Below are 15,728 nucleotides of genomic sequence, written 5' to 3'. Positions count from 1 at the left end.
CGGGTTGGGGAACTAAGATCCCGTAAGCCATACAGTTCAGTCACAATATATGTGTGTGTGTGTGTGTGTGTGTATCACTGCTGCACAATTAATATCTTAATGAAACTGGAAGAAAGATGTAAATATATAAAGCTGAAATACATAATCATGTGGAGGGGCATTGTGGGGATGTCCCACAGTGCTGCAGCAAGACTGGAAACCAAAACTTGTACCACTGCATCAGTAGGGAGCTGGTAAGTAATTTTTGATAGATCTATACATGTGTTACCAAGCTTTAATGAACTAATACATATAAATCATATACATATACAGCCCTGGCACCCCACTCCAGTACTCTTGCCTGGAAACTCCCGTGGACGGAGGAGCCTGGTGGGCTGCAGTCCATGGGGTCGCTAGGAGTCGGACACAACTGAGCAACTTCACTTTCACTTTTCACTTTCATGCATTGGAGAAGGAAATGGCAACTCTACTCCAGTGTTCTTGCCTGAATCCCAGGGACGGCAGAGCCTGGTGGGCTGCTGTCTATGAGGTCGCACAGAGTCAGACACGACTGAAGTGACTTAGCAGCAGCAGCAGCAGAGTGTTTAGAATAGAGCCTGGTGACGCTAGTGGTAATGAACCTGCCTGCCGATGCAGGAGACATAAGAGACCACAGGTTCCATCCTTGGGTCGGGAAGATCCCCTGGAGGAGGGCATGGCAACCCACTCCAGTATTCTTGCCTGGACAATCCCATAGATAGAGGAGCTTGGTGGGCCACAGTCTGTGGGGTCGCAAAGAGTCAGACATGACTGAAGTGACTTAGCACACACGCGTAAATAAGCACTAATGTTAAGTTAACAGCAACCACAGTGTAATAAAGCCATGTGAAAGAATGGATCTATATACACTGTGGAGTACAGCTCTCTATCTGTGAGTGTGTGTGTCAGTGGGTGCACATATACCCACCATATACGCTTAAAGATACAGAAGTCAGTAACAGTGGCAGATATTGGGGAGGGCGTCTGGGGGACTGAGACCTCAAAACTTCAAAGCAGTTCAGTTTCTGTGAGATTCTAGCTGTAACGTGCATGTTATGATTCCTATCTTACCTGGTGCCTTCCCACATCTCCCTGTGGGGAGTCCCAGATAGGCCATGGGATTGTGCATGGTCTCTGTAAGTGTTCATCAGAATTCTCGCTGGTACATCATTTTTTAATGTTCTCATCAGTGTCTGACTAGTTCTAATCTTTTCTTTAGTCAGTGTGATAAAGGAGTTTATGTAAAAGCAATTCATCATAAATAAAGAACTCTCAGACTTCTGTAAAGACCTACAGTTTTTCTAATGTTTTTTTCAGTCTTTCTGCTGGTTTTGGTACCATCTATCGTGATGTGGGGTCAGTTAAGAAGATCTGTAGCAGGAAAAGAGAGGCCTGCTTGGCTGAGGCTCTCATTTCTAAGAACACACCTAGGATTTCCCCTTCTACATTTTTCTCCTAAGGAAGCCATCAGATGCAAACTATTTTTGTATAAGAATGTTTATCAAAACCAACAAGTCTTTGTATAAATTTTGGCAAAACTGTAGGAGACAGTATTATATAATCATTAAAATATTTAATATCCTGGTGAAACAGTCACAGTATGGTGAGTGAAAATGCAGGGCACCCTTGCTGCTGGGGAAGGGTGCGTGGCCCAGCCACTTTGGAGAGCACTTGCGGGTATTCGAGTGTAGAGCTCAGACCCTGTGGCTTAGTTTTCCCTTCCTAGGAGGACTCAAGTGTTTGCACATAACTCAAGTGTTTGCTGGAGAAAACCGGTGTAGGACTGTGTACAGTAACAGTGTATTAATCATAAGTTGGAAACAACATCCACAGACAGGAGAATGGATAAATGAACTGTGGTACCATTTAGTACTTAGATTTCACCACTACTGCTAGGAAAGTAGAGGTCCATGTTTCATCCTGGATGAACCATGAATATAAATTTGAACAGAAAGCAAGTTGAAAAGAATCTGTACAGCATATAGAGTATGCTATTATATGTAAGGTACATAAAAAGTATATCTCTGTAGTTTAAAAGACATGGAAATACTCTTCCAAAATGTTAGTGTTATGAAAACCAAAAAGAGTAAGGAGCCTTCCAGATTAAGGGCGACCACAGAGAGGTGGTAACTAATGCACAGTGAAGTGCTGGATTGAGTACCGGGCTGAGGCAGGAAAGGCTGGATATCATTAGGACTATTGAAATGTGTATACTGAGGAGTCTTATAACAGTATTCTGTAATGTTAAACTGAGTGAACTGAGAACTGCACTATGGCTGGTAAGGCTTTGTCCATGTTTTAAGGACTAGGGACAGTCTTTTGGTCTACAACTTACCTGAAAATGGTTCAGAAAAAATGTGTGTGTGTGTAACAGAAAGAGTCTGTATAATAAAAGGGGCAAAATAGGAACCGTTGAATCTGAATAAAGAATCTGGGAGTTCTCTGTAGCTCCAACTTTTTCGTGAGCCTGAAATGATACCAGTAAGCCTTTTTAATTTTAATAATCAGGACTTCCCTGGTGGCTCCAACAGTAAAGCGTCTGCCTACAATGCGGGAGACCCAGTTTCAATCCCTGGGTGGGGAAGATCCCCTGGAGAAGGAAATGGCAACCCACTCCAGTATTGTTGCCTGGAAAATCCCATGGACAGAGGAGCCTGGTAACCTGCAGTCCATGGGGTTGCAGAGTCAGACATGACTGAGCGACTTCACTAAGCCTAAGAAGGGGCTTCCCTGGTGACTCAGTGGTAAAGAATCCACCTGCAATGCAGGAGACTCGAGTTACAGTTCTGGGTCAGGAAGATCCCCTGGAGAAGGAAATGGCAATCCACTTCTGTTATTCTTGCCTGGAGAATTCCATGGACAGAGGAGCCTAGTGGGCTACTGTCCTGGGGTTGCAAAGAGTTGGACACGACAGCTATCGATGGACTGTTTATGGACATATGGGATACATATAGCAACATGTGGAAACCGTGTCATCAACTTTCAGGGCCATGTAGTATCATACTTTTTGGATGTTTGAAGTAGTTCATAAAAATAAATTTTAAATGCAAATTATAAAATTACAAATATATGATAAAGTTTTAATGTATCTAAGTGATGAGACCTTTAAATTTTCTTTTCAAAGAAAAAATACTCATGTTAGTGAACAGAGTGCAAAATTATAGAAATAGTAGGATCTGAAATTTTATATTTATATTGGCATGTGTGTTCATGCAAAGAAAATCATCTAGAAAGGAAAGCATCAAGATATTTACACTGAAACCGGTAGAATATAGATGATTTTAATTTTTCATACTCTCTTCCAAACTGTTCAACATGTATGAATTTTGTTACCAGAATAGGAAAAAAAAAACTTTTTTTTTTAAATAGCCCTTTAGGGACTGTCTCAAGCGTAGGCTACACACAGCCAGGTGACCTCCAGCAGGTGACCTTCAGCTCTGCCCTGCCTGCCATTAGCCCCACCCTCACCCTCAGACATATCCACTCTCACCCCAGCCCTGTCCCCACCATGCCATTGGCCTGGGGGTAGGCTTGCCCTGGCCCACCCTCCTTCTGTCCTGCTAATGCTTAGCAGTGTGCCCAATCCCCCTGGCCAAGCTGCCTGTCCCTTGCAGATCGGCTTCACCACAGACCCGCGCATGGCCCGCTCCTCGCCCTACCCCACTGATGTGGCCCGAGTGGTGAATGCCCCTATCTTCCACGTGAACTCGGATGACCCGGAGGCAGTCATGTATGTGTGCAAAGTTGCAGCCGAGTGGAGGAGCACCTTCCACAAGGATGTGGTGGTGGACCTGGTGAGTGACCTTAGCTTGTGTCCTGGAGAGAGGGGTTAGGGCTCCCTAGGGCCAGGGCACACCTCCCTTCCCCTCCCAAGAGCTCCTGTGTCTTTGGGTGACCCGACCTGGGCAAGAAGGTAACTGGGGTCCTGTCCCAAGATAGTCCCAGGTCACTCTTGTTTCATCTTGGGGGACAGTCAAAGCAATTCTAGTGTGTGAAGGAGCAGGAGATAGGACCATATTTCTAGAGGTCAACTGAGGTGTCAACCAGGAGAAATGGGATAGCTCCTCATAGGTCCTGGGTCCCAACCGACATGGGCCCTGATGCTGGGGTCTCCCGGTGTGCCCAGGTGTGTTACCGGCGCAACGGCCACAACGAGATGGATGAGCCCATGTTCACCCAGCCGCTGATGTACAAGCAGATCCGCAAACAGAAGCCCGTGCTACAGAAGTACGCAGAGTTGCTGGTGTCGCAGGGCGTGGTCAACCAGCCTGAGTACGAGGTGCGTCCCTGGCCCTGTCCTGGTGGCTCTTTCCAGAGCCAAGGAGGGATGGAAAAGACCCGCCACAGGGCCAGTGCTCACTTCTGCAGAGCACTTAGGGTCCAAGTGAGAACGTGTGAAATATTTACAACTACAGCATTTCAGCACATAACCTGGAAGGTCCAGGCTACTGAGGGGTTAGTTACATGAGGGAGGTGGGACCTGAGAGGACTTCACCGTGGCCTCTGAGGCCCGTGGAACCCAGTGCAGAGGGGTGAGGGGGAGAGAGGGTGGTGAGGGACCCACTTGCGAGCTGGTCTCTCTGGCTGGTCATGAGGGGGAAGGCCCATGCAGGGTGATGGAGAGAGACGAGCGGTGTGGGTCATGAGCATGCAGAGTCAGGGGCCTGTGAATGAGGGTGGTGCTGGGATCAGGGCAGGTGCCGAGATGGCACTCAGGTTCAGTCCTCCTGAGGCTATGCTTGGAGCCCGAGAACTGGACCAGTTCATCAGGAAGACTGGAGGGAGGGTAAGTAAGACCCACAGTCTGCAGTGGAGAAGAAGCCGTTGGGACGGAAACACTGTACTAGGCTTCCCACAGATCTCCCAGAGGTGATGCGTGTTGGGAGGAGAACCCGGGGGCCCGTGGGGTCTGAGGGACTCCGCACTGGGAAAGTGCCAGTGTGTGCTGGCTCGGTGTGTGCTGGCTGGGTGCCCGGCATGCCCTGTGCACAGCAGCCCTGACGGCTGCGTTGTGCCCAATCCTCTAGGAGGAGATCTCCAAATATGACAAGATCTGTGAGGAGGCCTTCGCCAGGTCCAAGGACGAAAAGATCTTGCACATCAAGCACTGGCTGGACTCCCCCTGGCCTGGTGAGTGAGGCATGCCACCGGTGAACCTCTTCCGCCCACACCCCATGGGTCCCAGAATTGGACTCCCGACTGCCATTCTCAAGGGAAGAAGATCTCGGCCACCTCTCAGCAGCATTTCACATGTCCACAGTTCCTATGTCAGCCTGCCCTTTCTGTCCCAGGCTTCTTCACCCTGGACGGGCAGCCGAGGAGCATGACCTGCCCCTCCACGGGCCTGACGGAGGACATTCTCACACACATTGGGAACGTGGCCAGCTCCGTGCCTGTGGAGGATTTCACCATTCACGGAGGTGAGGGTGCCCTGCCCCACCTCTGCCACCACCCGGGCCTTCCGAAGTAGTGCCGACTCCCCTCTGGCCTAAGACTGGTCCCCACCTGGCTCAGGTTCCTGCCTCGTTCAAGGCCGAGCAAGGTGGTGGGATGAGAGTAGCCCTGTCACCTCACCCCTGCCCCGGCGCGGTCCTCAGCCAGCAGAGCGGTGGATGAAGGCACAGGATGTCACAGCCTCCCTGGTCCAGACGCCACTCCTCTGGCAACTCTGGACCCCAGAAGCTGGGGCTGTAGGGAGCTCTTGTCCTAAGAGAGTGTTCGGGGTGGCTGGTGAACACCGTCTGCCTCTGCAGGGCTGAGCCGGATCCTGAAGACCCGTGGGGAGCTGGTGAAGAACAGGACTGTGGACTGGGCTCTGGCGGAGTACATGGCTTTTGGCTCCCTACTGAAGGAGGGCATCCATATCCGGCTGAGCGGCCAGGATGTGGAGCGGGGCACTTTTAGGTAATGGCCTTGGTGTTCTTGTGGGCCCTTCAGAGTGGAGGAGACACAAAAGAAGGGCTGTGGTGTTTGTCTTCCAGAAGAAAATCACTGCCAGGAAGCAGTCATTAGATCCCATTGTCTCAGGCCCAGAAGCACCCTATTCCTGCTCTGATCAGATGCTTCTGTTAAGAACCAGGCTCTGTGCCCCCAGCAGCGGCTGTGCATGGAGTCTAGTCTGAGCTGCGTGCAGGGCTGGGTCCTGCTTGCTAATCTATGCTGTTCTGCCGCAGCCATCGCCACCACGTGCTGCATGACCAGAACGTGGACAAGAGAACCTGCATCCCCATGAACCACCTCTGGCCCAACCAGGCCCCCTACACCGTGTGCAACAGCTCACTGTCCGAGTACGGGGTCCTGGGTGAGCACTGGGGCCTGCAAGGCCCACCTCCCTTTCCTCCCCAGCCACCCTCTCCCCACTGCTTCCCCGACCACCCCTTCTTCCCTTTTCACCCCCTCCTCCCCACCTCCCCTTCCCACCCACCAGCTGACTGCTGTCTGGTCTCCTCCCTTCCTCCTACTCTGCAGGCTTCGAGCTGGGTTTTGCAATGGCCAGTCCTAACGCCCTGGTCCTCTGGGAGGCCCAGTTTGGTGACTTCCATAACACGGCCCAGTGCATCATCGACCAGTTCATCTGCCCAGGACAAGCCAAGTGGGTGCGGCAGAACGGCATTGTGCTGCTGCTGCCCCATGGCATGGAGGGCATGGTGAGCCCCCTACCCCTTCCCTGGCAGACCTAGGAAGGGCCTGCCTGGGACCCTGGTCCCGAGACTGGCAGGTGCAGGCTCTGCTGGTGTTTCCCACCTGCCTTGGAGGCAAGAGGCAGGCCCTGCTCTGTTCTGGGTAAGAAGTGGGGGTGTGGCTGGGCCTCTTGGGTTCAGGCAGTCCCTGTGCTCTCCCTCCCTCCTCCCCCAGGCCCTGTGAGGGGTTTTCTTAACACTCCGATTTGGAAGCCATGAGGAGCCAGGAGTACTGGGCCCTGTCCTGATGTGGAAACTTCCCCTCCACTCCATAGGCAGAAGAAGGAATTAAACTATTGGCAGGAAAGAGATAACTTGGTGTTTTTCAGACCAGAAATGAGAAAGTTGGTTAAGGAAGAGAAGTACTGAATGCAGCTGTCAGAATGGGGGAAGCTCCTCATCTGTAACTTGTGTGTCTGGTTCCAGGGCCCAGAACATTCCTCCGCCAGGCCAGAGAGGTTCCTGCAGATGTGCAATGATGATCCAGACGTCCTGCCGGTAAGTAGCCACCACCTGGGCGTCTGTGGGCGCCTCTGAAGGTACCAGTGCTCTGTCCCTCTCAGGAGTCACAGGTGGGCCCAAGCCTGCTTGTGTCCTGGAAATGAGAGGCCTCTTCAGAGCATAGAAGATACTACCAGACTGCTTCCTGCAGCAGAAGCTTTTAGGAGTAGTACTGTCTGTGTTTTGATTCAGGCAAGTTATTTATTGCAGCTTTCAGGATCTTAGTTCCCTGGCCTGGGATTGAACCTGTGCACTCAGGAGTGACAGCTCAGAGTCCTAACCACTAGACCACCAGGGAGTTCCCTAGGCAAACATTTTAGAGGAAAGAACTCTGGGGTGATTTTAGTGAAACTCCAAGAGCTGAGAGGAAATTACTGGGAGTCAGTTTCTAAGGAAAGTCTGAATTGGTTTTAGCTAGACCCTGTGTCTGTCCTAGACCAGGCAGTAGTTTTCAGAGACATAGGGATAAATGTGGGACTGAGAATTCCATTCAGAGCTTAGAGCTGGCTGGCTGAGCTCCGTCAGTGTCCCCTTTGTGTGCATCTCATAGGGAGCTGAGGTGCCTGAGGCTGGGACCCGGGGCCTTCTGAAGCTGTCTGCCTCAGTGCCTCCCACAGCAGGGTGCTTAGAGCCACTGGGCCTCTGGCCTTTTCCCTCTTTGCTATAGGACCTTAAGGAAGCCAACTTTGACATAAATCAGCTGTATGATTGCAACTGGGTTGTCGTCAACTGCTCCACCCCTGGCAACTTCTTCCACGTGCTACGTCGCCAGATTCTCCTGCCCTTCCGGAAGCCGGTCAGTTGAGGGTATCCCTGCTCAGAGAGGCCTGGCCTGAGGACTCCAGGGCCCCAGCCCAATGGGAGGATGGACATGTGAGCGGGGGGTTGTAGGTGGTGTGTTGAGCTTGGAGGAGACGTGAGCCCCCTCGGGGGCCGAAGGAACAGAGGGTCCTCAGGAGGCAAGCTCCTTGGCAGGGTGTTGAAGGGTGAGTGGGAGTGTGTGTGAAGGGTCCAAGGGGAGAATGCCTCCTGCTGCTGCCAGTCACCGTGCAGGGCCAGGCAGGCCCATGGAGCAGGGCAGCCCTGGCCACAGGCAGGGATGCCCAGGAAAGGCTCAGGTGTCCTTCCCAGGTAGAGGGTAGTGGTGCCAAGGGTTCTGAGCAGACTAGGGCGGGCCCTGGAGGAGAGGGTGCCTAGCTGAGCAGAGCCCAGCATCTCAGGGCAGAGGAAGAGAGCCCGGGGGCAAACAGCATCATTCTGTTTGCTCTTTTCACCTCAGACCTGTGCTCCTCCTGATTATAGAGCCAAGAGGGCAGCAGGAGGGCCTGTTCTGAAGACAGGCCTGGGCAGCCCCTTACTGCCCTCCTTCTGGAATACTTAGAACCTGGTCTGTCATGAGCCTGTGCTTCTGTCTTTCAGTTAATCATCTTCACCCCAAAGTCCCTGCTGCGGCATCCCGAAGCCAGGTCCAACTTTGACGAGATGCTTCCAGGTAGGCGTCAGGGGGCTGGGCATTTGGAGGGGGTCTTAACTGCTGCTGTGTAGGGGGCTTGTCAGTCTCACTGTGGTCCTTGCCACATTTTTGGTTATTGGGTAAAGACCAATAACCAGGGTGTTATTGGTCAGACGACCAATACGACAGCCAGGACAGAACACGACAGCCAGGGTGTCAGAGCTTGTGTGCAGATTGGTCCAACAGCGTGTCTTCTCTTGTCCCACCAGGGTCCACAGCCTTTGCTGGGTGCATCCCTAGGACTCTCTTAGAGGCAGTGAAATGAGTCCGAGGTTAGAGTGCACCCTGCTGCCCGAGCACTGCTCCTGGGGGCTGACAGCAGCCAGGGACAGAGGAAAGGCACTGGGTGGGTAGGGCCTGCCGCATAACACCCAGCTCAGTGGTGTGAGGTGAGGCCCACAGCATTGCAATTTCTTTCACCTGGACAGCAGACAGAGGCGGCTGGCAGCACACAGCAGCCCTGCACATCCCGACTTGCTGCCAGCCGTGGAGCCCCCTTTAGTTTTCTTTCACGGTAAATCCTGTCTTTGTTTTTTTTCCCTTTTATTATTATTATGGTGAAATATGCATTATATAAAATTTACCATCTTAGCCACTTTTAAGTGTACAGTTCAGTGGCATTAATAAACACATTCACCGGACTTCCTTGGTAGTCCAGTGGTTAAGATGCAGCACTTCCACTGCACGAGGCACGGGTTTGATCCCTGGTTGAAGAAAGGCAACTCCCCCATCACCCCTTCTCCCCCAGCTGCTGGCGCCCACCATCCTGCCTTCTCTCTCTATAGGTTTGACTCCTCTAGGAACTGCATATAAGTGGAATTGTATAATATTTGTCTTTATGTGACTAGCTTATGATATCCTCAGGGTTCATCCATGTTGTAACATGTGTCAGAATTTCCTTCTTTTTTAAAGCTGACTAGTATTCTGCTGTATGCATATGGTATATACACTTTTTGTTTGTTCATCTGTCAGTGGACACCTGGGTTGCCTCCACATTTTAGCCATTGGGAATGATGCTGCTATGAACATGGGTGTACCAGTCTCTCTTCAAGACCTTGGATGTATACCAAGAGGCAGAATTGCTGGGTCACATGGTGACTCTTTAGTGTAACGTGCTGTTTTCCATAGCGGTTCCCAAGAGCGCACAAGGTTCCAGTTTCTCCACATGGCTTGCCAGCAGTAGTACTGTTTTCTGTTTCTTTGTTTTGCAATAGCCATCCTCATGACCGTGAAGTAATATCTCACTGCAATTTTGATTTTCATTTCCCTAATGATTAGTGATGTTGAGCATCTTTTCATGTGCTTGCTGGCCATCTGTATGTTGTCTTTGGAGAAATGTCATACGTCCTTGCCCATTTTTTAATTGGGTTGCTTATTTTGTTGTTGAGTTGTGTGATTTCTCTCCATTTACTGAATATAGATGCCTTATCAGATATATGACTTGCAGCTATTTTCTTCCATCTGTGTTGTCTTCTGATGTACAAATTTTTTTAATTTTCATAAAGTCCACTTTTTCTATTTTTTTCTTATGCTGCCTGTGCCTTTGAAGTCACATCTAAGAAATCCTTGTCAAATTCAGTGTTTATGTTTTGTAATTTTAGCTCTTGGTCTGCCTTTAATCCATTTTGAGTCAGTGTTCTGTGTGGTGTAAGGGCCTACCTTCATTTGCATATGGGTATCCAGTTTTCCCAGCACCATTTGTTGAAGAGACTGTCCTTTCCCCATTGGATGTTACTGCTTCTCTTGGCAAAATCATCTGACCACAGACGTGAAGCTTTATTTCTGATCTCTGTTCTCTTCCACTGGTCTGTATATCTGTCTTTGTGCCAATACCATGCTCTGATATTGTAGCTTTGTAATAAGTTTTGAAATCAGGAAACATGAGTCCTCCAACTTTGTTTTTCTTTTTCAAGATAGTTTGACTATTTAGAATCCTTTGGGATACCATGAATCTTAGGATGGATTTTATTTCTGCAAAAAAAATGTCCATGTCCTTGGGATTTTGATAAGGATTGTGAATCTGTAGATTGCTTTGGTCGAATTAACATCGTGACAGTGTTAAGTCTCCCAGTCCATGAACACAAATGACTTTCCATTTATTGGTATCTTTAATTTCTTTCAGTAATGTTCTATAGTTTTCAGTGTACAAGTTTTTCATTTTCTTGGTTAAGTTTATTTCTAAGTGATTTTACTTATTTGATGCTGTTTCAAATAGGATTTTTTTTTTACTTTCAGATTGTTCATAGAAATAAAACTAAATTCTGAGTGTTAATTTTCTATCCTGTAATTTTGCTGAATTCATTTACTAGTTTTAACAAGTTTGTGTGTGTGTGTGTGTGTGTGTGTGGAATCTTTAGGGGTTTCTACATATAAAACAAACAGATGATTTTACTTATTCCTTTACAATTTAGATACCTTTTATTTCTTTTCCTTGCCTAATTGCCCTGGCTAGAATTCCAGTGTTATGTTGAATAGAAGTGGTGAGAACGGACATTCTTGGCTTGTTTTGATCTTAGAGCAAATGCTTTCAATCTTTTGCAGATGAGTATGATGTTCACAGTGGGTGTCTCATGTCTGGCCTTTTTGTGTGTGAAGGTAGTTTCCTTCTAATCCTAGCGTTTGCGTGTGTGGCGTGAATGTGAGCATGTCGTGTGCCGCGTATGTGTCACTCAGTGAACCCCTCATTTTGAATGCAGCTTTCTGAAGTCAGCCTTGTTCCCAGAGGGATGGTTCAGGCCATGAGTATCTGAATATTTGTTCGGAAAGTTTTGGTATTTGTAAACTCAGGAGGAGTCTGAGCAGAGCGGTCGTGGGGTGCTCTACCAGTCCTAGCTGTCCCCCATGTCTGAGGCAGATCGTTCTGAGGAATGAACCGATGTCACTTGCTCTCCAAGGCTGTTAGGCTACCGTGCCTGTTAGGCTCTCTCAGTGTGGATTAATTCAAGGACATCACAGGCTGGTGGGAGGAGCAGTGTCCTAACCCTCAGAAACCGTGTGTTCTGGTGTCAGCCATGGTACAGCCCCACCTCACAGAGGGAAGGCCCTAGACACCCTCCGCCAAGTCCTGAGCAAACCCCCTGGCCATGGGGATTCTCTTGTAGGAACCCACTTCCAGCGGGTGATCCCAGAAGATGGCCCTGCAGCACAGAACCCAGGAAACGTCAAGAGACTTCTCTTCTGTACTGGCAAGGTGTACTATGACCTCACCCGAGAGCGCAAAGCGCGGGACATGGTGGAGCAGGTGGCCATCACCAGGATCGAGCAGGTGAGGGCGTGTGGTTCCCAGACCAGTGCTGGTGGTCCTCCTCCCGGTGATTGGGCCCTCAAGCTTTCCCAGAGTTTCTGGCACGGACGTCTTTTAGGGGTCACTGAGCTCCCTGCTGGGGACACCAGCCTTGCCCATTACTCTGAGCATCTTCTGACAGTAGCTTCTCTCTCTCCCCCCAGCTGTCGCCTTTCCCCTTCGACCTCCTGCTGCAGGAGGTCCAGAAGTACCCCAATGCTGAGCTGGCCTGGTGCCAGGAGGAGCACAAGAACCAAGGCTACTACGACTACGTGAAGCCCAGGCTGCGAACCACCATCAGCCGCGCCAAGCCTGTGTGGTAAGGACGCGGGCAGTCAGCTGGGGCCGGGGAGGGTAACGAGCCCCGGTCCCCTCAGTGGCCCTCAACGCTCACTGTCACCGCCCTCAGGTATGCTGGCCGGGACCCAGCAGCAGCTCCAGCCACCGGCAACAAGAAGACCCACCTCACGGAGCTGCAGCGCCTCCTGGACACAGCCTTCGACCTGGACGCCTTCAAGAACTTCTCATAGATGCTGCCTGGGCTGCTTGGGCCGCCCTGCACCTCACGACTGCCCCTCGCTTCCAACTAAAGCATCGTGCCTCCGCACTGCCCGCACCTCTGCCCGTCCATACCGCACGCACCCCGTGCTCACTTAGGAACTAGGCTGTTTGCCCCTCCTGTGCTTGGCTGCCCCCCAAGCCAGATGCCCCCCCGGGCGCTACAGCTTCTGTCCAGCTGAACAGCCTTCATGGAGACAGTGGGGAGCGGGAGGAGGAGAGGGAGCCCCTGCAGGTGTCCTGGGAGGGAAGATCTGCCCCCACCCCGTCCCCCCAGCTCACCCCACAGGACCGGCCTCATGCGGCATCCCCCTGTGCCAGCAGTCCTGGTCACCCAGCAAGGGGTTCCCGCACCTGGACAAGGGTGGCCTCCTCTCCCCAAGCTGAGCCCCCAACGCCTCGCAGGAGTCGTCAGTGTCTGAGGGTTTGTGGGGTGGGTGGGCTCTGGCAGGACCCTCACCATGAGGTGGACCAAGGACACTGCTGCGGGATGGCTGCTGGGAGATGGCCCGAGACTGACCTGGCACAGAGCGGGAGGGTCTACTCAGCAGTGACCACTTCCACTGCTCCAGAGGGTCCCGGCTGTGTGCGGGGCCGTGCACACTCCACCACCTGGGGCTGGGTGTGGCCAGGAAGTGCCGCTCAGGGCCGGGGCGCCGGCTGCTCCTCTGGTCCTTCCCTTCACTTCCAAGCCACCTCCTTTCCTCTTCCCTTCAACGCGATGGAGACTCCGAAGCATTCTTCTCTCTGCTGTGCCAAAGCTGGTCAGAGGGGGAGAGGAGGGGCAGGAGTGAGGGGCAGCACAAGGCCAAGGGGCCAGCTCCCCTGACCCGTCACAGGGACAAATCTGATTTATTTATTTTGGTTAAAAAAAGTAACCGAACAATTTTGCATTGCATTTGGCTTGACCCATAAAATCTGAGTTCTCCCTGAGCCTGTGTATGGTGTCATTCTTTCTGCTTCGCCGTCTCCTCCAAAGAAAAGGCTACCGCAGCATCTCTGCCCTGCCTGGGAAGCGGCTCTCCTCCCTGCCGGGCTCAGGTGGACCTCCCCGCTCCTGACCACCTCCCTCTGGTTGCCAGCAGCACCAGGTGATTGGCCACCATCCTCCTCCTCACCTGGCCTCTCCATCCTTATTGTTGCAGATAGTGTCTGATGCATCCTTATTTCTGAGTGTGCCCTGCTCCTAGTCCCCCAGCACACTCCACCTAAAAAAAGTACTCAGCCATCTGAGCCAGCGTGCATGGTGGGCTCACCCTAGGACACTGTTAGCACCCTTCAGGAGCCCAAGCCACTCATCGGACCTCGGGAGGGGAGCCATCATACCAGCCGAGCCTTCACAAGGCCCTGTCCCCTTTTGACAAGAGCCCCACTGCCTTGAACCCACACCATGCCGGCCTTGGTTCCCTGGAGGGTAGACAGGTCTCAACACTGAAGGAAGGCTCAGGGGAAGGCCTGGGTGTGGACATAAGGGTAACTTCCATCATGGGGCCCCCTGACGTTCACCCAGTCTTCTGGACCACACCAGGGTCCCTTGTCCTTGAAGCCTTTTCAGAATGTCTTCATTTTGTCCAGGGGTTGCCCAAGGGTCCTCCCAACCTGCCATTGTCTCAGGCGGGTGGTGGGGAGGGAGTGGGAGATGGGACAGCTGTCCCTGTGGGCTTCAAAACCAGCACCCCATCCATCTGATGTGGTCAGCCAGGCAGGTTAGAGCTAAAAGAGACAAAAACAAATAGCTCAGGAGCCCCTTTCCTGGAGAGACTCCCAGCGCTCTGAGGGGGCAGCTGTCCTGAACTCTGGGGAGTTAGAGTCCAGTCCAGAGCACATAGAGCTAAGACACAAGATGGAAGCTGGGCCCTCACATCTTGCTGCTTCCAGTCTGGTCAGGGGGTGCAGGGGAGCCAAGAGCCCAAGGGGTCTGGTTACTTCCAGTAGGGGGTCTTCTGAGGGAGCCACCACCATGGGCCCTTCTTTCAGGGCTGGGGCCACAGGAATGGGGAAAGGGACTCAGCAGGTCTCTCCCACTCCCATGGTCCGAGGGGGTCTGCAGCCCTGCCCACATCCAGGGAGAGCAGACCTGAGGCTCTGAAAGATGAGGCATAATCAGACCATGCTGGGCCACACGCTGGGCAGAGACTACTCTGGTCAGCTCTGTTCTGCTTCAGTCACCAGTTGCCTCTTTCCTAAAATCAGAGCAATGGTGGAAAGGAAGGAACCTCACAGTCTAGGAGAGCAGCCTGTGACCTTACACAGGATTTTGAGGGGACCTGGACTTGTGCAGGTGCATGCACAAGTGTGCATGTCAGTGTGTACACACGTGTATGTGTCTGACGTGCCTCTGTGTGTGTGTGTGTGCATAAGTGTGTGTGTGCCTGAGAGTGTGCCTGGGCCACTTGATGCAGATTCCTGGCCTTTCTGGATATAAAGGCCCATCTCCCATCTGCACCTGTGAAAGTATCGGAAGAGGGTCAGCATGCCTGGCAGGAGGGGCTGTCCCTGGGAGGGGCACCCAGGACAGGTGGGCCTGAGCCAAGGAGGAGCCAAGGGGTTCAAGTCCCAGCCATGTGGGTTAGAGTCTCAAGGTGAGGTGAACGGTTTCATTGGGAGGTGCTGATGGACCTTTCAAGAACCAGAGAAGCCGTGCAGGAGCATCTGAGTTTCCAGTGACTGTCATAACAAATCACAGTACCACAAACCGGAGGTGGGGGTGGGGGACCATAGGAACTCACGCTGTCAGTCTGGAGGCCAGTCTCTGAAAGTGAGGTGTTGACAGGGCCATGCTCCCTCTGCAGGCTCCAAGGAATCTTCCCATTCCCAGGCTGGTGGCCTCACGACTGCTATCTCAGCTCTGTGGTCACATTTCTGTCTGTGTCTCCATCTCTAAGCTCACCTAGCCTTTCTCTGATGTTTTCAGTGTCCACCTGAAGAATGCAGGATAAACTCATCCTCTCATAACTCACACCCTTTGCCATATGAGGTGATAGATATTCAAGGGACTAGGATGTGGACGTGTTTTGGGGGGGCTTCCATTTTGCCTACCGTATGGAGCTACATCCAAGGACAAGAAGCAGGTACTACTGTCAGCAGATAAGATAGGGGGTCCCCAGAGAAAAATGAACCAGGCATAGGTTTCTTGGCATAAGAGAAGCTATTTTTTTTAAAACCGGTTTTCTTT

General features: G+C 51.7%; 1 protein-coding gene across 3 annotated transcripts in view; it reads left to right on the top strand.

Annotated features, from left to right (window-relative positions):
• OGDH (oxoglutarate (alpha-ketoglutarate) dehydrogenase (lipoamide)) overlaps positions 1–13,486 on the top strand; it is a 67,337-nt gene extending 53,851 nt beyond the window's left edge. For all 3 annotated transcript variants that reach the window (XM_010829040.1, XM_010829039.1, XM_010829042.1), the window contains 13 exons: positions 3,633–3,812; positions 4,145–4,297; positions 5,046–5,148; positions 5,310–5,438; positions 5,772–5,922; positions 6,192–6,319; positions 6,487–6,665; positions 7,125–7,196; positions 7,867–7,995; positions 8,619–8,691; positions 11,814–11,977; positions 12,160–12,314; positions 12,405–13,486. In XM_010829040.1, the coding sequence (XP_010827342.1) occupies positions 3,633–3,812; positions 4,145–4,297; positions 5,046–5,148; positions 5,310–5,438; positions 5,772–5,922; positions 6,192–6,319; positions 6,487–6,665; positions 7,125–7,196; positions 7,867–7,995; positions 8,619–8,691; positions 11,814–11,977; positions 12,160–12,314; positions 12,405–12,525 (1,737 nt within the window). In that variant the 3' untranslated portion in view covers positions 12,526–13,486. The remainder of the gene's footprint in view (positions 1–3,632; positions 3,813–4,144; positions 4,298–5,045; positions 5,149–5,309; positions 5,439–5,771; positions 5,923–6,191; positions 6,320–6,486; positions 6,666–7,124; positions 7,197–7,866; positions 7,996–8,618; positions 8,692–11,813; positions 11,978–12,159; positions 12,315–12,404) is intronic.
• The last annotated feature ends 2,242 nt before the right edge of the window (positions 13,487–15,728 follow it).

Source organism: Bison bison, unplaced genomic scaffold (genome assembly GCF_000754665.1).
Source record: "Bison bison bison isolate TAMUID 2011002044 unplaced genomic scaffold, Bison_UMD1.0 scf7180017864499, whole genome shotgun sequence".
Taxonomy (NCBI): Eukaryota; Metazoa; Chordata; class Mammalia; order Artiodactyla; family Bovidae; genus Bison; species Bison bison.
This window is presented reverse-complemented; position numbering and strand designations above follow the sequence as displayed.